At 41.5% G+C, this 22,825-nt stretch overlaps 1 protein-coding gene across 1 annotated transcript in view; it reads right to left on the bottom strand.

Moving 5' to 3' along the window:
• The window catches only part of ERP44 (endoplasmic reticulum protein 44), a 104,489-nt gene that overhangs the window by 6,431 nt on the left and 75,233 nt on the right, over positions 1-22,825 (bottom strand). The window contains exons 5-10 of the mRNA XM_056520147.1: positions 22,273-22,457; positions 10,976-11,091; positions 10,813-10,870; positions 10,299-10,415; positions 9,090-9,201; positions 5,079-5,220 (exon numbers count right to left, since the gene is read on the bottom strand). Of these exons, the coding sequence (XP_056376122.1) occupies positions 5,079-5,220; positions 9,090-9,201; positions 10,299-10,415; positions 10,813-10,870; positions 10,976-11,091; positions 22,273-22,457 (730 nt within the window). The remainder of the gene's footprint in view (positions 1-5,078; positions 5,221-9,089; positions 9,202-10,298; positions 10,416-10,812; positions 10,871-10,975; positions 11,092-22,272; positions 22,458-22,825) is intronic.

Genomic DNA, 22,825 nt, shown 5'->3' with positions numbered 1-22,825 from the left:
TACGCCATTTGCGTAGTACTGCGCATGCAGTAGGGGAGGGGACGGGACAGGCGGTAATACCGTGATACCACGATAATAAATAAAAAATAAAAAAATACTGTGATATTTATTCTAGGCCATACCGCCCAGCACTATTGATTATTGCCCCAATATTTATTTTTAAAAGCATTTACTCTATGTCTTGGGATTTCCCAGGTTGCAGTAGGTTGAGACCTGACATCAATAGTCAGGTGATCAGAGGGAGCCTGTCCTGCTTAAATTTTGCAACAGCTGTAGGCCCTCTGATTAGAAACACTGTTTCAATGGGTTGGGTGGCAGATGTGTGGGAGGAAGGAAAGTGATCTCATTCTTACAAGCATGGAACTGTGGGATGTGTAGTTTAGAAAATGAAATTCAACAGGAAATAACCAGTGCAGGTATGTGCTAAAATCACCTTATGGTGGATAACCCCTTTTAGGTGTATTCCCTTGTCCTAATTTCAGCATTTTAGCCCCTGAAGTGGCCAGGAAGCATAAAGCAGTCAGAGTTGCAGCTCATGGAACCGAACTGAGGTACACTGAGGTTAACTGTATAATGCTAAAAATTTACTTTAAAGGGGTACTTCAGTAGAAATATTTTTATTATTAAAAAAATGTTTTATATCAATTGGTGCCAGAAAGTTAAACAGATTTGTAAATCACTTCTATTTAAAAATCTTAATCCTTCCAGTACTCATCAGTTGCTGTATGCTCCACTGGATTTTTTTCTTTTTGATTTTTTTTCCTGTCTGACCACAGTGCTCTCTGCTGACACCTGTCCATGTAAGGAACTGTCCAGAGCAGGAGCAAATCCCCATAGAACACCTATCCTGCTCCGGACAGTTCCTGAGAAGGACAGAGGTGTCAGCAGAGAGCACTGTGGTCAGACAGAAAAGAAATTCAAAAAAGGAAAGAACTTCCTCTGGAGCATACAGCTGCAGATAAGTACTGGAAGGATTAAGATTTTTAAATAGAAGTAGTAACGTTTAACTTTCTGGCATGAGTTGATTTAAAAAAGTTTTCCACCGAAGTACCCCATTAAATCAATTTTTTTTTTTATTGAAAAGAAAGACTTTTACACTTAAAACAAAAAACACAACAATGGTGTATAGACATAAGAACAGGCATACACGTTTTGATGTACCACCAAAACAAAGAAAAAGGGGGAGAAAAAAAAAAGCAATAATAAACAAAAAATATCTGTGTGATTATTCAACAAAAACATAGCAGGGCATATACAGAAATGCAAACCCAGGATAAAACTAATAAACTAGGATACAATACGGGAGGGGGAAATACAACCAGAAACAGCACATCTTACATTTAACAGGAGTTAATGCATAAATGTGTCGGCAAACATCTGGAGGGGATTCCTACAGATTTGTAAAAGTATACCATTAAACAGCATGAGTGTCTAACCACTTTCCGCATATTTGTTAAAACTTACAGATAAATGTAAGTTTTAGGTATACATCCCTCTCCTGTCTAATGGCATTCATTCTATATTTACATTTATGAGGGATGAGGAAGCAGAGTGAAATAATGGTTTTACATGCCTACTAATACACTGTGGGCCATTTATATGGATACATCTTAATAAAATGGGAATGGTTGGTGATATTAACTTCCTGTTTGTGGCACATTAGTATATGTGAGGGGGGAAACTTTTCAAGATGGGTGGTGACCATGGCGGCCCTTTTGAATCCAACTTTCGTTTTTTCAATAGGAAGAGGGTCATGTGACACATCAAACTTATTGGGAATTTCACAAGAAAAACAATGATGTGCTTGGTTTTAACGTAACTTTATTCTTTCATGAGTTATTTACAAGTTTCTGACCACTTATAAAATGTGTTCAATGTGCTCCCCATTGTGTTGGATTGTCATTGCAACCCTCTTCTCCCACTCTTCACACACTGATAGCAACACCGCAGGAGAAATGCTAGCACAGGCTTCCAGTATCCGTAGTTTCAGGTGCTGCAGAATGGGCAAAACAAAAATTGGAACAGGACCCTCAGTTTACGCAGAAGATTTTGTTCAGTGATGAGGCAAACTTTTATGTGAATGGTGAAGTTAACAAACAAAGTCCCCGCTATTGGTCTGACACTAACCCACATTGGATAGATCCCTCCAAGACTGTTGGAACACAAAAATTGATGGTATGGTGTTATATGGGGTACAAAGATAGTGGGGACATTCTTCATCAATGGAAACCTCAAGGCCACTGGATATGTGAAATTGCTACATGATGAGGTGTTTCCCTCTTTATGCACTGAAGCTGGCACGTTCCCTGAGTTTTTCCAGCAAGATGGTGCACCACCACATTATGGGTGTCAGGTCCGAGCATTCCTAGATGAACAGTTTCCTGGAAAGTGGATTGGTCGTCGTGGGCCAGTTGAATGGCCCCCCAAGGTCTCCCGATCTGACCCCCTTAGACTTATCTTTGGGGTCATCTGAAGGCAATTGTCTATGCTGTGAAGATACGAGATGTGCAGCACCTGAAACTACGGATACTGGAAGCCTGTGCTAGCATTTCTCCTGCGGTGTTGCTATCAGTTTGTGAAGAGTGGGAGAAGAGGGTTGCATTGACAATCCAACACAATGGGCAGCACATTGAACACATTTTATAAGTGGTCAGAAACTTGTAAATAACTCCTGAAAGAATAAAGTTATGTTAAAACCAAGCACATCATTGTTTTTCTTGTGAAATTCCCAATAAGTTTGATGTGTCACATGACCCTCTTCCTATTGAAAAAACAAAAGTTGGATTCAAAATGGCCACCATGGTCACCACCCATCTTGAAATGTTCCCCCCCACATATACTAAATGTACCACAAACAGGAAGTTAATATCACCAACCATTTCCATTTTATTAAGGTGTATCCATATAAATGGCCCAACCTGTAGATCCACCTGATCCCAAAAGAGGCATAACCAGTCAAGATTTTGCTCAAGACAGCCCAGCACAGAGGTATGAAGCGAAAACTCAAGATATACAGCATACACCTCTCTAATCAACCCACTGTCAATACTACACAACGCTCCAGACAGCTCCAAAACATATGGAAAAGATGGGCATTGTCCCTATGGCATCGAGGACATGAGGTATACTGCCTTAGCCCTATTTTACATAGAAAAACAGGAGTCCTATACACTCATGCACCAGATAGCCAGATAGTGAGGCTCACTACCTTTCCCTTAGGCTATGTTCACACTGCAGAATTTCCATGTGAACATTTTGCATTTGTATCAAGCCTATTTACTTCAATGGGATTCTGCAGTCCCATTCACACAGCAGAATTTTTGCTGTGGATGTTCCGAAGCTAAAATTCTGAATTCCACAAAAATATAAGTCATGTCTTAAATTTTTGCAGACTTCAGCTGCGGAAGCCCATTGAAGTAAATGGGGCTTTTTTTCTCCACTAAATGCGGATGTGGTATACATTTTGCAGAGATTCCGTGTGAAATTTATCAATTGGATTTGAATACAGGCACTTTTTTTTATTTACATGCACTGTATTCATGTGGAATTCATGCAGAAATTCTACATGAATTCTGCATATGATTGAAAGATGCAGAATTGTGGACTAATTAATGCTGCCATGGAATTCATGCATCTATGCGGAACTTCTGCCATCTAAACATAGCAGAACAAGACAGAAACCAGAGAGAGAAAAACCAAGAATAGATTCCAGTAGGTCAGACCATTGAAAATCAGTAATTTCGCCCACCTCAATAGCCCATTTTTCCTGCACTGCGAGTGGATATTGAGAGAGATATTCCAGTAACAGTTGAGCATGCAAAGAAGATAGCTGCCCGTTTGGACATCCTTCCACCAATCTCTTGCATGAGAGAATGGTTGGATTTAACTGACAAGAACCCACCTGAGAGCTAAAAGCATGCTGCAGCTGAGGAGGTTTATAAAATGCCCCTTGTGGGAGGTTGTAAGTCTCCTACAATGTGGCAAACTGGAGAATATCCCTATCCTTACTTGAGACTTTTCCAAAGAAGTGTGAACGAGGTACAACCGGACATTTTCAGAAGAAATTTGACAGATTTCCAGACCTAAAGCATCAGATTAATTGTAAGCAACAATTAAGCAGGACACAGGGAGTAGCCCACGTTAAGTGGCAGAGTGTGGCCTGTAATCCAGCCCACCAGTCCTGTCAGGACAGCAGCTGGTGCAGGCAGATACCATGTAATGTTTTTCCCCATGTCTATGCAGGAGACGTGGAAAAACATTACATGGTAGCTGCCTGCAACAACTGCTGTCCTGACAGGACTGGGGTTTTGCATTTAGAGTTCTTGTATATTAAAAGAGGGCTTCTACCACTTTAAATTGGCATTGTCAGATACAGAAACGTTTTATATGTTGTACATCTTGGAAAAACATTAACCTTTCTAATTTACTTCATAAGAAAATGTTGGCTTTGTCCAAACTGAAGCACAGGCATGGGCAAAGTCCAGTAAGTGAGGGTGGGATAGCACTCCTCTGTGCTCTCTCCTGTCCAACAGCACGCCTCTGTGCTCTCTCTCCTGTCTGATAGCACGCCTCTGTGTGCTCTCTCCTGTCTGACAGCACGCCTCTGTGTGCTCTCTCTCCTGTCTGACAGCACGCCTCTGTGTGCTCTCTCTCCTGTCCGATAGCACGCCTCTGTGCTCTCTCTCCTGTCCGACAGCACGCCTCTGAGCTCTCTCCTATCTGATAGCACGCCTCTGTGCTCTCTCTCCTGTCCGACAGCACGCCTCTGAGCTCTCTCCTATCTGATAGCACGCCTGTGTGCTCTGTCTGACAGCACGCCTCTGTGCTCTCTCTCCTGTCTGATAGCACGCCGCTGAGCTCTCTCTCCTGTCTGATAGGTAATGAGTTTTTGAAACTGCTAATACAATTTTCAAAAGGAACAGATTGTTGTGAAAGATTTTTTAAGTAGCCAACATATTATATTTCAGACACTTGTACACTGTAAACAGTTTCTTGGATCGCCTACACAACATTTTTACATCAGTTTACAGAAAAATAATTTTAAATTAAAGTTTGTTATTATAGCATATAATACTTACGATAAATCTTTAAAATCTGAAAAGACATACATGTGTCTAAAACTATCAATTGCTACTACTGGGCAATCTGCAGGAGTTTTCTGAATATGCAAAAGTGGATGTCTAAACTTATCACAGTCTGCATGAAGAAAGTTTATTGTTCCTGGAAAAAACAAACAATAAAAATGAAAGTTAAACATTTCTACTGTTGTAAATATGTATTTAAAAAAAAAAGTGAACCCCTTAATGACCAAATGATACATGGTTTATAGCAATAATAAAAATGTATACTTCATGATAGGGGGTTTTCAGCAACATTTCCATTCTGCCAGTTGTGTTACACAAAAGATAAAAATAAACAAAAAACACATCTAATAACCTCCCAGTGCCTCTATTGTCTCGTTCCACTTTCTGGTTCCCTGTGGTCAATAAGTGCAGTCTCAGCCACTGAGTGTCTGAATAGCCATGTAATATGTTGTGCACCAGCACCGGTCTTCATCCTGGTGCCGGAGCTCAATATTTCACATTGCCGTTTGGGTAATAACTTGATGAGGCAGGGCATGACTGCGGCCAGCGATTTGCTGAGTCACAGTATCACGTATTGATCACAGGAAACCAGAAAATGGAGCGCACTGGGAACCGCAGTGGGACAATTGAAGAACAGAGGGAGTGGCAGGAGGAAATTTTTATTTTTTTTAAATATATTAACCCCTTAACGATCAGGCCCATTTTGGCCTTAAGGACACAGCCAATTTTATTTTCGCATTTTAATTTTTTCCTCCTCGTCTTCTTAAAATCATAACTTTTATATTTCCATCCCCAGACCCATGAGGGCTTGTTTTTTGAGTCACCAATTTTACTTTGTAATTAAATCACTTATTTTACCAAAAATATATACTGTGAAACTAAAAATTATTTTTTATGTGGGGAAATTGAAAAGAAAACCGCAATTTTGCAAGTTTTGGAAGGTTTTGTTTTCACGCTGTACACTTTCCGGTAAAAATGGCATGTTTTCTTTATTCTGTGGGTCAATATGATTATAATGATACCCATTTTATATGCCTTTTTATAAAATTGTACCACTTAAAATAGTATGTGATTTTTTTAAACAATATTAGTATGTTTGAAATTGCCTTATTTTGACCACCTATAACTTTCAAATTTTTTTGTATAAGCGCCAGTATGATTTGCTCATTTTTTGCACCCAGATCTGTAGATTTTATTGATACCACTTTTGCTTCTATTTAACTTTTTATAAAAAAAATTTTGAATAAAATCTTACAAAAAAGCATCAATTTGGACTTTTTAAAAATTATTATTATTTTTTTAAACGTTTAAGCCGTTCCTTTATCAAAGGATATAGACTGGTTTTTCCCATCTAAAATTGTCGCACAGAAAGTCGCAGTCCAAATACGTGCAACTTTTTCTTTAGAGGATTTTTAGTACATGATGCATTCTAGGCTGTTTTAGATGGAAAATGCCTTGGTGCTGAATTTATCAATTGCGACTTTTGGGGGGAAATTTGCATCGGGCGAAAATACGCTGAAATGTCAGACCATACTGAAGCAGGTATAAATACAGTCTAAAACCTAGATTCCGAAGTCAGTGCGCAGAATTTATCAACGGCTGTGCGACTTTTGATAAATTAGGCACACAATAGACCAGCCTAATGCTCTGTAGTTTTGTCTATATTGATGCGGGAAATAGACAGCTTTGATAAATCCCCCCCAATATGTCTACTTTATGTTTACATCATAAAATTGACATGTTTTTACTTTTGGAAGACATCAGAGGGCTTCAAAGTTCAGCAGCAATTTTCCACAAAATTTTCAAAATCGGAATTTTTCAGGGACCAGGTCAGTTTTTGAAGTGGATTTGAAGGGCCTTCATATTAGAAATACCCCATAAACAACCCCATTATAAAAACTGCACCCCTCAAAGTATACAAAATGACATTCAGAAAGTTTGTTAACCCTTTAGGTGTTTCACAGGAATAGCAGCAAAGTGACATGTACAGTAACATGTTCTTGTAGACCCAGTTTTTGAATTTTTACAAGGGGTAAAAGGAGAAAAAGCCCCCCAAAATGTGCAACCCAATTTCTCTCGCGTAAGGAAATACCTCATATGTGAACGTAAAGTGCTCTGTGGGTGCACTAGAGGGCTCAGAAAGGAAGGAGTGACAATTGGATTTTGGAGAGTCAATTTAGCTGAAATGGATTTTGGGGGGAATGTCGCATTAGGAAGCCCCTATGGTGCCATAACAGCAAAAAATAAATAAAAGAAAACCATATGGCATACTATTTTGGAAACTACACCCCTCAAGGCACATAACAAGGGGTACAATGAGCCTCAACTCCCCACAGGTGTTTTACGGGAAAAAAAAAAAACGCACATGGCATACTATTTGGGAAACACCCCTTAAGGAACGTAACAAGGGGTACAAGGAGCCTTTACACTCCACAGGTGTTAGACAAATTTCCACTAAAGTTGGACATGAAAATGAAAAATTAGATTTTTTTCACTAAAATGCTGGCGTTACCCCAAATTTCTCATTTTCACAAGGGGTAATAGGAGAAAAAGCCTCCTAAAGTTTTTAACCCCATTTCTTCTGAGTAAATGGGGAGAAATACCCCATATGTGGATGTTAAGTGCTCTGCGAGCAAACTACAATGCTCAGAAGAGAAGGAGCACCATTGGGCTTTTGGAATGGAAGTCGTGGGCCATGTGCATTCACAAAGCCCACATGTGCCAGAACAGTTGACCCTCCCCCCCACGTGACCCTATTTCAGAAACTACTGAGCGCTTGACACCCCACTGGCGCTTGACAGATCGTTGGAACAGTGGGCTGTGCAAATGAAAAATTTAATTCTTCATTTTCGTGGACCACTGTTAAAAAAATTCTTGAAACATTAAGTGAGGGGTGTAGTTTCCAAAATGGGGTCGCATGTGTTTGGGGGGGGGGGGGGGGGAGCGGTGTCCACTGTTCTGGCACCATGGGGACTTTATAAACGCACATGGCCTTCCATTCCAGAAACATTCTCTCTCCAAAAGCCCAATGGCACTCCTTCTCTTCTTAGCATTGTAGTGCGCCGCAGAGCACTTTATGTCCACACAAGGTGTATTTCCACACTCAGAAGAAATGTGCCTCCAGCTGTTGCATAATTACAATACACAGCATGCACAAACTACGAAAGGGCATGCTGGGAGTTGTAGTAGTGCCTTCTGCTGTTGCATAACAACTCCCGGCATGCCCTTTTGTGCATGCTGGAAGTTGTTGCTAAGCAGCCTTACCTCCTGCTGCTGCTCTGCCGGATCCTGCCTGCCTGCCGCCACAGCTGTCTCAGCTCCGGGGGCCCCGATCCCTCCGCCCATGCAGGGGACCGGGCCCCCCCCCCCGAGGAACATACTCCAAGGCACCCGTTCTCGCCCTCCGGAGTAGGGGCGGAGTGGGTGCCGTTAGTGACCCCCCCCACAGCAGGAGTCCTGATTTGTCGGCAAGCGGCGGGGCCCTAAATTCCCACAGGTGTACAGGTACGCCCTGAGTCCTTAAGGCGTTAATGGGCAGGTTGCTACTCCCCCCCCCCCCCCCACACTTTCCTACAATACTCCTGAGGGGCTTTATTCTAGTGCACTGTGTTTTGACAGCATTATGGGATAGCAGCTTCACAGAATGTCAAAAAGCCATATAGATTGGGTGCCTTAACCACAAGAGAAGGCAGGAAACAGCATCTTACAATTTCTTCCTCCCCAATTGCTCTGTACATGCACATTGGTCTGTGAAGTAGATGACACCATGCCGCTTTCCACAGAAACCACCTTGAGAACAGGCTTCACCCCAATAACATGAGTCTAGTTGGACTAGAAAATGATACATAAGATTTATAATGTCGACCAGGTTTTATTTTTATTATAAATTTGTACACTGTTTCTCACCAATTTTATTTAGAACTGCATTTCAGTGCAAACTCAATTTTACTTAAAAACAAAACTTTAAAAGCATATAGTCAGGAACTCTCTAAATCCAAAACATACCTTTTTCACTAATTAACTGACGAGCAACTTCTTGTTGGAACTTTTCTAAACTTTCCAGATCATCTTTCATATGGAAAAGTATAAGGAATGGAAGACCCTCCTCAGTCAATTCCTAAAACACATAGGAAGGCAGGGGATGTTTATGAATGCTGTAGAACAGTTTCTGGATGTGTTTGGCACAAACATTTGATACTTTATTCGCCCCCTGTACCATTTTTCAAAAACTGTGCGACTTAGAAGGGGGAGGAGCCTCCTGCAGCCTGGCAGATTTAAAACACTTTATGCCAGGAAAGAATGAGTAAACAATTTACTTGAAATTACAGCACATTTATTTTCACATTATGACACTACAAGAGAAAACTTTTTTTTATGTTGGAAAGCAGTCTTGGATAAAACAACTGATACTGTGCTAGAATATTAGCTTGCTTGCTTTTTGTATTTTTACTTTTTTTTTCAAAACACTACATCTATCTGAACATGTCATGGGTTGGGTGAAGGGAATATGGCGCAGCTCCGTGTTATCGGCAGATGTCCATGCCCCTGGCTCACATAGCAGGCTGATTAATAAGGCTGGGTCCACACTACGTTTTGTCCCATACGGGAGCGCATACGGCAGGGGGGAGCTAAAAGCTCGCGCTCCCGTATGTCACCGTATGCGCTCCCGTATGTCATTCATTTCAATGAGCCGACCGGAGTGAAACGTTCGGTCGGCTCATTTTTGCGCCGTATGCGCTTTTACAACCGGACCTAAAACTGTGGTCAACCACGGTTTTAGGTCCGGTTGTAAAAGCGCATACGGCGCAAAAGTGAGCCGACCGGACCGAACGTTTCACTCCGGTCGGCTCATTGAAGTGAATGGCATACGGGAGCGCATACGGTCACATACGGGAGCGCGAGCTTTTAGCTCCCCCCTGCCGTATGCGCTCCCGTATGGGACAAAACGTAGTGTGGACCCAGCCTAAGCCACAAGCCAGCACATAGCCCTGCTTTTTCCACCAACACTTCCTGTATTTTGTACCAGCTGCGAGACACCCACCGCAAATGCTGCAGGGAGAAGACAGCACTTGTTTTACCCAAAAGCATACATATTTTTAACCAATGTATGTTACAAATATACATATATTATCCACAATATAATAAAAGACTAATAAAAAGGTGAGAAAGACATTATAGATATCATGGAAAAAAAAAAAAAAGCTTCATCTTTACCTCTCCATTTTCAAATGTTATTTCCCGTACAAGAGGCACACATTTATCTTGTGTCCAAGCAAATGCCAAATCAAAGTTGGTGAGTGAACCCAAATATACCATATCTGGAGCACTTTCCTTTAGGGAAAAAAAAACACCACAAAGTTTAGGTTTCCTTGATTTTTCTATCACTGTATATAAAAATGGTATTTTGCATATACCATTGGTTTAATATTTGCAGCACCCAGACTCTAATTCATAAGTTTATTGATTACATATATGGCTTCAAGGGAACAGTTTTTCATTTTGTAGGAACAGATCAGAAAACACTAATTATTCCATTTAGAAACACAGTAAAAGTTTTGAACTGGGGTGATTGGAACCAAAACTACTGTAGGTAAAAGAAAATACATTGCTCTTCATGAACATTTTTTTAATTACTAAAGCTGGCCAAACGGAAATATACTTAGTATATGATTCATTCGATTATCACAGATAAAGCTTTTGAGTGAGTGAAACTAAAAATTATACTTACTCCTATGGGTCTGTAGATAACATTGTCTCCACTAAACCTTTCTGGTTTGGAAATCTCTCTGAAGAGAAGGGTAAACAAGAAGACATTTTTAATTTTCTTGGCTAAAAACACATTTTAATACACCAGTACACACAAATAAGATGTTCTACTATACATTTCTTACCCCACAGCAGCAATAAATACACAATCATCATGTAAAATGTTTGATACTTTTTCAAATGTGCGATAGTTGTCAGACGCCTGGGTTTCAAAAAAGCCAATTATCGTTCTTTTACTGCGCTGTAATAAAACACAGGACGATTACTTTACATTGTTAAAAGCAAAAAACGGGTTTACATTGTAGAAATAAACAAACAAATTTTTCTCTATATGTACTCAACTTTGTCATACAGAAATATTCTATCTAGATACATAAAAATCTTTAGAAGCTTAGTCAGACACCAAAATTTGTGAGATAAGTAGGAGAGATGAAAGAAAAAGAAAAAAATAAACATATGCTTAATTATCCATAGCCTTAATGCATTAAGCCACTTTGTTCATCCTGACAGAGCCCTACTATTTGGAGGAAGATATTTAAGATGTTATCCGAGAGGAGGAGAGGAAAAAAAATGCCTTCAAGGTTTGCATCTGTAGTACACTAGGCTAGCCTACACAAAATCTGTACTCCACTAAATATATATACTAAAACAAGGACTTTCTAAAATATTTAAGACAATGCTTCCTAAAGAAAGGTGGCTTGTGATTGATAAATAGGACAATATACAATTATTCGAAAAAGTTTGCTTTTGCATCATAACTGTTCACAATGAAAGCTATGCCAGATCATAAGATCGATCAAAATATTTGTAATTTTGCATAACAGAAAAAAAGCAAAACCGTAAACAAAATTGTAAACCCCACATGTACCACAAAAAGAAGTGCTACAATATATGTTAACATCACACGTCCAGACAATGGTTGTAGAAAAGGTCCCAGAATAAAGGAGATAAATGTCCATTAAGTATCAGGCAAAGGTCCGAGGGGCAGCCAGGGGTTCTAGCAGGGGGCTGAAGTCAACAAAAAAACAACCTGTGGTCCCAATAATAAAGCACAGAACACACAAACACACACACACACACACACCAACACGGGGGAGACATGAAAAAAAAACATTTGGGGAGATGCCATCCTAAATATATTAACTATTCACTAATGACAATGGGAGAACAGATTAATATTATGTAGCAAAGACGGGAATAAGTTACACTCACCCGGACTTCAGCTTCACCATAAGGAGTTTTATTACAAAAAGACTGCGGCAGGCATGTTAAGACATACAAGTCTGTGGCGGGGAGCGAGAGCCGACACTGCTCTCAGACGCGGGGCACACCACTGATAGGCTACTAGTTTCTCGTCACTGCGGACGCTTCTTTCGCCCCAGGTGTACCCAAGAGAACATATTAAGTTTGGAGCTGCAGCTTGGTTTTAATCAAGAGAGGGTCTAAGTTAAGAGGGATGTAGGAGTCACCTCAACCTCCAGGTATCTAATCTGTTTGACTCCCACAGTCCTTTCTGGTCTTTCTGCAGATAGTCTGTCAACAGGAACTCTGTGCATTTCTGAGGCTGGAGCAAAAAGAGTAAAAAAAAAAAAAAAAAAAAAAAAAAAAAATTTAAAAATAAAAAAGGATTGCTCAGCATCCACCAATTATACCAGGGTGCAGTCAGCACATAAGGAACATTTTTTCCTACCAAAGCACCTTGGGGGATACCAAACACAGAGGGGGTTGCCCGAGCGGCTACAACCATAGGCTCCCTGCCGCATTCCCTTACCAAAAGGAAAAAAGGCTCAGAGATCTAAATTGGTATGGATACAAGCCATACAACAGATGAACCCACACATGGAATTGAGGGCCAAACCGTAAAGGGTCCAATAGGCTCCAAAGACATTGCCATTCCACAGAAATGCTTTATAGACATCAAAATTAAGCATAAACCCAGGAAGTATCTAATGTGGCATCAGCAATATTTAAATGCAGGCACTGGGTGTTACATTTTCCTTTTCCCTAATTCATTCTGACCAGGCAAGGTATTTTAGCCAATACCTTTATATCAAAGTTAAGAAAAGAAATTGATTTGTTTGAATGCAGCAAGGATGGACCCTTACCAGGCTTTAACAGGACCACAATTTTTTTTTTTACCTCGCATATAAATATTGGAGACATCCCCTGTTCGTAGTCTGCAGTCTAGAAACTAAAATTTCACCACAATTTGAGTCATCCACGACTCCACCATCTAGTCCCAGGGTCTTCCCCAACAGCAGGTCTCAAATGGCTCTCTAAACTATTAGCCTGAACCTCCTTTAGCTCCTCAGGAAGAGGACAGATCCCGGTAGAAGTCCTGGAAAACCTTGTTAGTACAGGTCAGTTATTGACAGCCCCCTTGTACACTTTCAAAATACATGGAATGGAAGTAAAGGGTCCAATGGTTCTTGTAAGTTATGCCAAAAGGTGACCATGCTTATTCCTGAACTCAGATAAGTCTGTCTCAATGTCCGCAGTTTTTTTTCCTGAACTCTGCACCCACTATTTTTCACTATTAAAAAGGGGCCCTCTGCGCCTTAGCTCAAACATGTTCAGTCTCCGGAATGGGATTTCTAAAAACCTCCCCAAGCTGCACTTCCCAGTCTCTGCACCTCCCTATGGCTCTCTGACCTGCCAACCCCCGCAATGAAAGCCTCTCGAAATGTGGCCTTGTATGCATCCCATCATATCAGAATCAGAAGGAGTAGCATTAGCCTTAAGAAGAGAAAACAGTCTTGAAATCACAGTACTGCTTAGACATGTGATACTGTATGGCCAGCCTCAATCCACTGTAAGGACTATGCCAGTGAAGTGAAAAATGTGTTGGCACCAACAACATCCTGAAGGAGAGCAGAAAACAGCATAGCATACTTGTCGCCTTTTTCCCCAAAGACTAGCCCGGGCATCTGTAAATTGGGTGCGTTGCTTGCGGATCTCCACAGAAAAAGCGTGATAAAAAAGGACACTACAGTCATTGAAGAGTACCTCATCCTTCATAGACCGCTCTAAGGATAGCATCATGGTCACAGCAATTTAAGCAATCTTGCCAGGTGGGGAACGCCCAGGAGGATTCAGTTTGGCCGGGATCCAATGAGTTTGCTCCACGATGAAGGGGAAGAAGGTGGATGCAGGAAGGAGCTCCTTGAACCACTTTTCAAGAAAGTTGACTGCAGCTGCTCCCTCAGCTTTTTTTCGGAAGGCCCACAATACGAATACTGTTTCATCTTAAATGATTTTCAAAGTCATCCGCACAATCAGCAGCAGCCCTAACTTGCCATTGTAGAGGAGGGATATGAAAGGGTAGGGGGTGTACAGTATCCTCCACCTCCAAAACCCACCGCTCCATCTCAGCAGTGTGTTTTCTAATTTAAAATTTATTTAAAATGTTCAGGAGATTGAAGGCTTTATAAGTTCCAGCCATGCTCAAACAGAGAGAGGATGGTTCGACAAGTCACCATGATACTCTGGGGAACTGGAGAAGTGAGTAAGCTTCTTAGTGGCATTAGCCTTTCACCTGGGAAACCAGAGCACTGGACTTGGAAGCACTCTTAGGCGAATTACTGGAGTGGGACCTATACTCATCAGAGGAGCCCTCCTCCTTCTAGACACGTCATCCATGGAAGGCTTATCCTCTTATTTCCTCCATGAGAGCCCCCCATGCTTGTAGGATCACAGCAGACAGCAAAGTATACACTGTATACACTCCTCCTGGGTAACTGTGCTTTGGCTCTGTGTAGGAGAACAGAACAGTGGAGCAGGGGACCAGGTTAGGGAAACTAGCCTTCTGTAGTAGCCAGAGCAGTGAAGCGGTGCTTCCTGTCATTGCAGGCTGTCCCGTGGTAAGTCCGCCAGAAGATACTGCACCCCACATGTGATTCAGGCTGCAGAGCGCAGGAGAGCAGAGGCAGCAGGGGTTGGAGCAGAGGGAGAGGTCAGGCTCTCTAGCAGCAACAAGACGCTGGAATAACCGAGAGAGGTTTGGGCTGTGATCCTTCCCCTGCAGGACCACTCACCAGCTGCAGGTAGGAAGCCTGAGGAAGATGGCATCCTCCTCAACAATTCTTAACTTCCTTTTAGTACTTCTTAAACAATACACTTTGGGTAGAGTAAATATAACTATTTTGTTGTTTTTTGCAGATACTTTAATAGAAACTATCCACTGTATACAAGGGACAGCTCTCATAAAAAGGGTCTTTTAGAAAAATTTTCTTTGGTGCCCCTAGCAATCAAAGCACAGCTTTCATTTTTCAAAAGCACTTTAAAAAAAAAATGAAAACCGCACTGTGACTGCTTACGGTGACAAAGGCAGTCTTTGTGTTTGACAACTGTCATGAATTCCCCACCAGCAATATTAGTAATCTGGTATCATGGGACATCTAAATGACAGCCACATCATCTTTAAAATAATTTTTTTTACAAAAACACCCATCTTTCTTTGCATATTCAAGCATAGCAACTAGTGAGTGCAAACAATTTGATAAGTACAGTAAATATTACACTGTCCATAGATTTTTTTCAAAACACTTAATTCCAAGTTGCAGTACAGAATGTTACTGCATCTTTGTGCTTTATTGCTTTTGCACTGCAGATACAGCAGATTTGCATCAGTCTAGTTATTTCAGTAAGGGCTGTCTTTGTATAAACACTCTGTAGATGCCATGTCAGATAGGATGCTAGTTTCTACAAAGCAGGTCTTTCCAGTTTAAAAACAAAAGTGTTTTCCCCAGATTTGCATGCATCAACCCAGCCTAACTTTATATTTGCAAAGCTTGTTCTTCAGGTTGTTCTGGTTGGCTTGAGGATTAATAGAACACTTTTGTAGATTAAGTTTTTCTATGTGAATAAATGCAATACCCAACTATAATTAATCTATCATATTTGTATGCAAGTAGAATTTCCACAATGCTGCACCTCCCTGAGTCTCCACCACACCCATGCACTGTGTTCTGCTAATGATTTAAGTAAAATTAAATAACCTTCATAAACTGAAACCTCCCACTTTCTTCCCAACATTCATCATTTTAAGCTTGCCCTATAAACACATCTTAGGCCGGGTATACATAGCAGAATGTCCGCATGGAAACTCTCAGTTCAGACATTCTGCAGACCGCATGGGAATGTGCAGTCTCATAGCAATGCATTCCGTGAGGAGTCCGCAGAAAAAATTGACCAATGTCCATTCTTTCTGCGGACAGCAGAATCAAAATTTCCACATCAGAAAGTGCTGCCATGTGCACAGCAGAATCACACTGAATTCACTGGAAAATCTGCCATATGAACATAGCTTTAGGGTCCTACCTACAGGGTGATAATGAGCTGAACAGGCAAAAAACACCCTGTATAGGGTCAGAGGGATTTTGCAAATTCTCAAAATTGGTTTCTGTGGACATTCTGCACAAATTACGCAGTGTGAACATGGTCTTATATGTCCTAATATGTTTACACCATGCATTTTGAGGATCAAAATTCATTTATGACTCAGTGATGCGATCTTATCTTCTCTGCCATGACAAAATTTAATTATTACAAGCAAAAACGAAACAAAGTGTCAAGACTTTTTTTTTTTACATTTTTTTTTTGTGATAATGAATTGCTTTTTGGACCGCTTTATTCAAAATCAGATTCTGCTTGCAGTATAAATGGGCACCGTCTGATTGAAAAACTTTTGTTTGCTGTACATTAACTTTTCTAATATACGTCATAAGAAAATTGTATGTCCTTTTTATAGAAATCATCTGCAGTTATATATACCCAAAACAGGTTTGGTACTTCTTTTTACGGCCATAATTAAGGCTAAGAAAAAAGTAAACCATGCAGCATTTTCCCACTGAATTTAATGGAGAAGAGAAAAAAAAAAGATAGAAAAACAGGCGTATCCAGAGGCATAGTATGACCGTTTTAAATCTCAAAATACATCTTGAAAAAAACCTGTGTGTGAATATGTCCTCAGGTCTAGCACATTGACTAATAGGTCCTTTTACTACTCACCCTCACCCCTGTATTTAACAAGATCCCCACACTCCAAGCACTTTATCTATACACACACTGTACATAATGGTTGGTGACTGGTTCATGCAGTTTCATGTTTTACCCTAATTGTAAGAGTGCTGCAGAATATGTTGGCGCTATAAAAAGATTATTCTAGATTATAAGAAGCCAACAACAGAAATGGGAAAGGGCACCATAAAAGGAATATCACCAGAACAGCCACTCACTATGGCGTAACCCAGAGCATGGCAAAATTAGTAAGTAATGTAGGTGTGGAGGTTGCAAGTGAAAAGGGGAAAATCACAAGCACTGGCAGTTAAAAAAAATAAAAATCAATGGTGGTAGGGCAGAAACAGATCAGTAGGAGGAACAACTCACCATGGTCTTGCCCTATGTTTTCTGCACCACACTTTGTTTTTGTATCATGATTTTATAAGATGATGGAATAAAGGTGATTTTTTTTTTAACTGCCAGTGCTGTGATTTCACCTTTCTGCTTTTGGATTCTGCCTGCTAATGGTTAAAGAAGACCGTATTCACATGCACGGTAGAGGTGAGCAATACTTTTTTTTGCTATTGGAGGTTGCAAGTGTCAACATTTGTCATTTACTTGTTGAAGTGTCACTTTAGTGGTGGGGTCCGGTGTGCTCTCCTCAGTTTGAGGTGGAAAGATGCAGCTCACACTGGGCATATAAGTTGCTGAGGCAACCATATAACACCTAATTAGTTCTGTGAATGAGTCCTGCTAATTAGAATAGAGCTTGTGCACAGAACTCACTGGGTGTTTTACAATTCTATTGAGAAGCAGAATTCATGCTTGACGACTGGTTCATTTAAACAGGGGACACAGAATCCGTCAGTGTCACCTGCTGGTACAGGGTTCTAGTGAGTCTGCCACTTATTCCAACATTGGCCCTCATTTTCTTAGAAAATCGGGTTGTAAGTCTATCTTGCTTTCTTACCTGACTGCTTTTTTCCCCTGGTATTTATTATTATGTCGCATCCTGTTTGTGCACGTGGGTTTTGTTGGTTTTGGTTTCCAACTCCTGAGTTGTCGGGAAAAAATCCACAACAATTCAACAAATTCGGGTTGGAAACCTTTATAAATACATAGGAAAGCTCAGAAATGTCGAGTTACGCCCCTTTTTCGGGTTTGGGAGAATCCACATCGGGTCCGTCGGGAAAAAAATGTTGCATCGTGTTGCAGACTGGCGCACGATGTCTGCGACATGTCGCAGACAAAGATGCGCCAAAAAAACCTGACAAAACAAGTCTGGTTTAGAATAGTAAATGAGGGCCATTGTTTACCTTTTTCCCCCATATATGGCTCCAGTCCCAAATTAGGCCCAAAAATCCAAATATGTGAATATGGTGCTTTTGGTTCATGGGGGGGGGGGGGGGGATTACAGCCCCTAGATGCACTCTTCTGCCTGCCCAGCTTGGCTCTATACAGGGAACATGTGACCTCCACTTCTTCAGCATGAAGCAGATAAAGAGTAGTACCTGGTCGAAGATCACCAGTGCAGAATAGAAGAGAATGTGGCTGAAGGACCTGTGATGATGGTGATCACGTGAGTGGAACATATCTATAATTAATATACAGGGTGGGCCATTTATATGGATACACCTTAATAAAATGGGAATGGTTGGTGATATTAACTTCCTGTTTGTGGCACATTAGTATATGTGAGGGGGGAAACTTTTGAAGATGGGTGGTGACCATGGCGGCCATTTTGAAGTTGGCCATTTTGAATCCAACTTTTGTTTTTTCAATAGGAAGAGGGTCATGTGACACATCAAACTTATTGGGAATTTCACAAGAAAATCAATGATGTGCTTGGTTTTAACCTAACTTTATTCTTTCATGAGTTATTTACTAACCACTAATAAAATGTGTTCAATGTGTTGCCCATTGTGTTGGGATTGTCAATGCCACCCTCTTCTCCCACTCTTCACACACCAATAGCAACACTGCAGGAGAAATGCTAGCACGGGCTTCCAGTATCCATCGTTTCAGGTGCTGCAGAATGGGCAAAACAAAAATTGGAACAGGACCCTCAGTTTACGCAGAAGATTTTGTTCTGTGAGGAGGCAAACTTTTATGTGAATGGTGAAGTTAAACAAAACCACCGCTATTGGTCTGACACTAACCCACATTGGATAGATCCCTCCAAGACTGTTGGAACACAAAAATTGATGGTATGGTGTGGTATATGGGGTACAAAGATAGTGGGGCCATTCTTCATCAATGGAAACCTCAAGGCCACTGGATATGCAAAATTTCTACATGATGATGTGTTTCCCTCTTTATGCACTGAAGCTGGCACGTTCCCTGAGTTTTTCCAGCAAGATGGTGCCCCACCACATTATGGGTGTCAGGTCCGAGCATTCCTAGATGAACAGTTTCCTGGAAAGTGGATTGGTCGTCGTGGGCCAGTTGAATGGCCCCCAAGGTCTCCCGATCTGACTGCCTAAGACTTTAATCTTTGGGGTCATCTGAAGGCAATTGTCTATGCTGTGAAGATACGAGATGTGCAGCACCTGAAACTACGGATACTGGAAGCCTGTGCTAGCATTTCTCCTGCGGTGTTGCTATCAGTGTGTGAAGAGTGGGAGAAGAGAGTTGCATTGACAATCCAACACAATGGGCAGCACATTGAACACATATTACAAGTGGTCAGAAACTTTTAAATAACGCATGAAAGAATAGAGTTATGTTAAAATCAAGCACATCATTGTTTTTCTTGTGAAATTCCCAATAAGTTTGATGTGTCACATGACCCTCTTCCTATTGAAAAAACTAAAGTTGGATTCAAAATGGCCGACTTCAAAATGGCCGCCATGGTCACTACCCATCTTGAAAAGTTTCCCCCCTCACATATACTAATGTGCCACAAACAGGAAGTTAATATCACCAACCATTCCCATTTTATTAAGGTGTATTCATATAAATGGCCCACCCTGTATATTAACTTTTAAAAAATTATGTGTAGGTCAAATGTTAAAATGTATAAAATGGAGCTCAGGTCCAAAAATATATATGTAGTCGACATTGCACAAGAGTCAGATGGCACAAGGTGGCTGGGAAAACCCTTGTGCACCAAAGCGCCTTATTTGCATATTTTGATTTACGGCCACATAGGAAAAACTGCATTGGAATCAGCACCACTCTTAAAATGAGTACTCCGGGGGAAAAATTATTATTATTATTATTTTTTTTATCAACTGGTGCCAGAAAGTTAAACAGATTTGTAAATTACTTTTAAAAAATCTTTACCCTTCCAGTATCTTATAGCAGCTGTATGCTACAGAGGAATTTATTTTCTTTTTGAATTTCTTCTTGTCTTGTCCACAGTGCTCTCTGCTGACACCTGATGCCTGTATCAGGAATTGTCCAGAGCAGGAGAAAATCCCCATTGCAAACCTATGCTGCTCTGGACAGTTCCTGACATGGACAGAGGGGTCATCAGAGAGCACTGGACAAGACAAAAGAAATTCAAAAAGAAAAGAATTTCCTCTGTAGCATACAGCAGCTCAAAAGTACTGGAAGGGTAAAGATTTTTTAATAGAAGTAATTTACAAAGCTGTAACTTTCTGGCACCAGTTCATTTAAAAAAATAATAAAAAATACCGTATTTATCGGCGTATAACACGCACTTTTTAGGCTAAATTTTTTAGCCTAAAGTCTATGTGCGTGTTATACGCTGATACACCCCCAGGAAAGGCAGGGGGAGAGAGGCCATCGCTGCCCGCTTCTCTCCCCCTGCCTTTCCTGGGGTCTAGAGCCCTGCTGCCGGCCCTTCTCTCCCCCTGGCTATCGGCGCCGCTGCCCGTTCTGTCCCCCTGACTATCGGTTGCCGGGGTCGGGGTCGGGTCCGCGCTGCTGCAGGCCTCCGGCGTGCGTTTCCTGCATCGCTGCTATGCACGGCGCGGCGCACTGACGTCATGCGCCGCGCTGTGCAGCGCATAGCAACGAGGCAGGGGACGCACACTGGAGGTAATTATGCCACCGGGGATGGGGGGAGGCAACGGGGCAGCGGCGCCGGCAATGGGTGCCGCTGCCCCTTCTCTCCCCCTGGCTGTCGGCGCCGCTTCTCTCCCCCTGGCTATCGGCGCCGGCAATGGGGCGATGGCACCGATAGTCAGGGGGACAGCACGGGCAGCGGCACCGATTGCCTGGGGGAGAGAAGGGCCGGCAGCAGGGCTCTAGACCCCAGGAAAGGCAGGGGGAGAGAAGCGGGCAGCGACGGCCTCTCTCCCCCTGCCTTTCCTGGGGGTGTATCGGGGTATACACGCACCCTCATTTTACCATGGATATTTGGGTAAAAAACTTTTTTTTACCCAGATATCCTTGGTAAAATGAGGGTGCGTGTTATAGTATAGGCCGGTGCGTGGTATACCCCGATAAATACGGTAAATGCCCACCGGAGTACTCCTTTAACACCTTAAGGACGGACCCATTTTTTTTTACCTCAATGACCAGGCTCTTTTTATTTGACATGTATCTCTTTAAATGGTAATAACTTTATAACGCTTTTTCCGAGCAGAGCGACTCTAAGCTAGTTTTTTCCATGACATCTTGTACGCAATACAAGTGGTGCATTTTTGTTGACACATGCAGCATTTTTTGTGAAAAACGCAAAAACGCAAGAAATTTTTTCACAATATTTAGATTTTTTTTTAATGGTGTACACTGTGCGGTAAAAGTGATATATTTATGCTGTGGGTCAGTACGATTATGGCGATACCCATTTTATATAGCTTTCTATGTTTTTTCCTTTTCTGAGCAAAATTATTTTTCTGACATTCATTTTCCAACAGCAGTAACTTTTTTAATTTACGTCTGACACCATTGAGTAAGGGATGAGCTGTACTTTTTATTGGTATAATTTTTGTGCTACGTGCTACCTTTTTATTCCGCTATTTGTACCAAAATTGGCGAATTCTTTGCTTTATTACTTTTTTTTTTTTAACACTTTTTACAGGTTATACTATGCTGCAATACATTTGTATGACCCGATGAGCTGCACACACTACAGCCTGTGCGATCCAGCCTCTGGCTGGATCTCACAAGCTTCCGTAGCAGGCAGACAGGAGGTCATGAACTGACCTCCTGCTGCCATAGCAACCAACTGCGACCCGCGATCTTATCGCGGTGTTGCCGTTGCTGAACATGGGGAGAGCGCTGCCCCTTGTCAATATCATAGATGCAGTCGGGACCGGCACGATCGCGGCTCCGGCAGCTGCGGCGGGACTCCGGCTGTGATTAACAGCCAGGTCCTGTGGCTGATCTCCTGCACTGCCCGCAGCAGTGACGGAGATCGCTAGGACGTATGCATTCAAATGTCATGTGAACTACTCTTGTGGGGGTACATAAAATATAAAAAATCTACTACTCCCTGAAAAATACTTACATCAATGGTTTTCAGTTCCTCCAAATCTCCAATTGTCCGTATTGGATCACTTTTTTGTTGTCTAATGTAGTCTGCAATTGCAGTTACTGAACGTTGACCTCTATATTCTCTCTTCATCATCATTCCATTTCTAAACATCTTCAATGTGGGATACTTGCTTATCCGATATCTTTGTGCTATGTCCGCTATACATTGAGAGTAAATTTAGAAAGATTACAAATACCTAAAATGTACACATTTTTCACTAAACGCAAGTCCTGCAAATATTTGTGAAAAATAACAGAGCTGTGGAGTTAAGAAGGGCATTTATATGTCGGTATTAAAACAATCTCATGACAACAGGTAGAGACGGCACTCGAGACCCATAGTGGTGCACACGGAAGGCAATACACGGAAAAGAAAGAAATCCTGGCAATCACTGTTTTCTTCTGCCAAGTGTAACGTGTTTAGTAATACAGTGCAAGTACAAGTAGATGCATTTCGGCCAAAGCCTTTCTCAGACTGAGAACGGTTTTGGCCGAAAAGCATCTACTTGCACTGTGTTAATAAACAC

Source organism: Hyla sarda, chromosome 5 (genome assembly GCF_029499605.1).
Source record: "Hyla sarda isolate aHylSar1 chromosome 5, aHylSar1.hap1, whole genome shotgun sequence".
NCBI classification, from domain to species: domain Eukaryota; kingdom Metazoa; phylum Chordata; class Amphibia; order Anura; family Hylidae; genus Hyla; species Hyla sarda.
The sequence above is the reverse complement of the archived record's forward strand: the minus strand, read 5'-3'. Positions and strand labels throughout refer to the sequence as shown.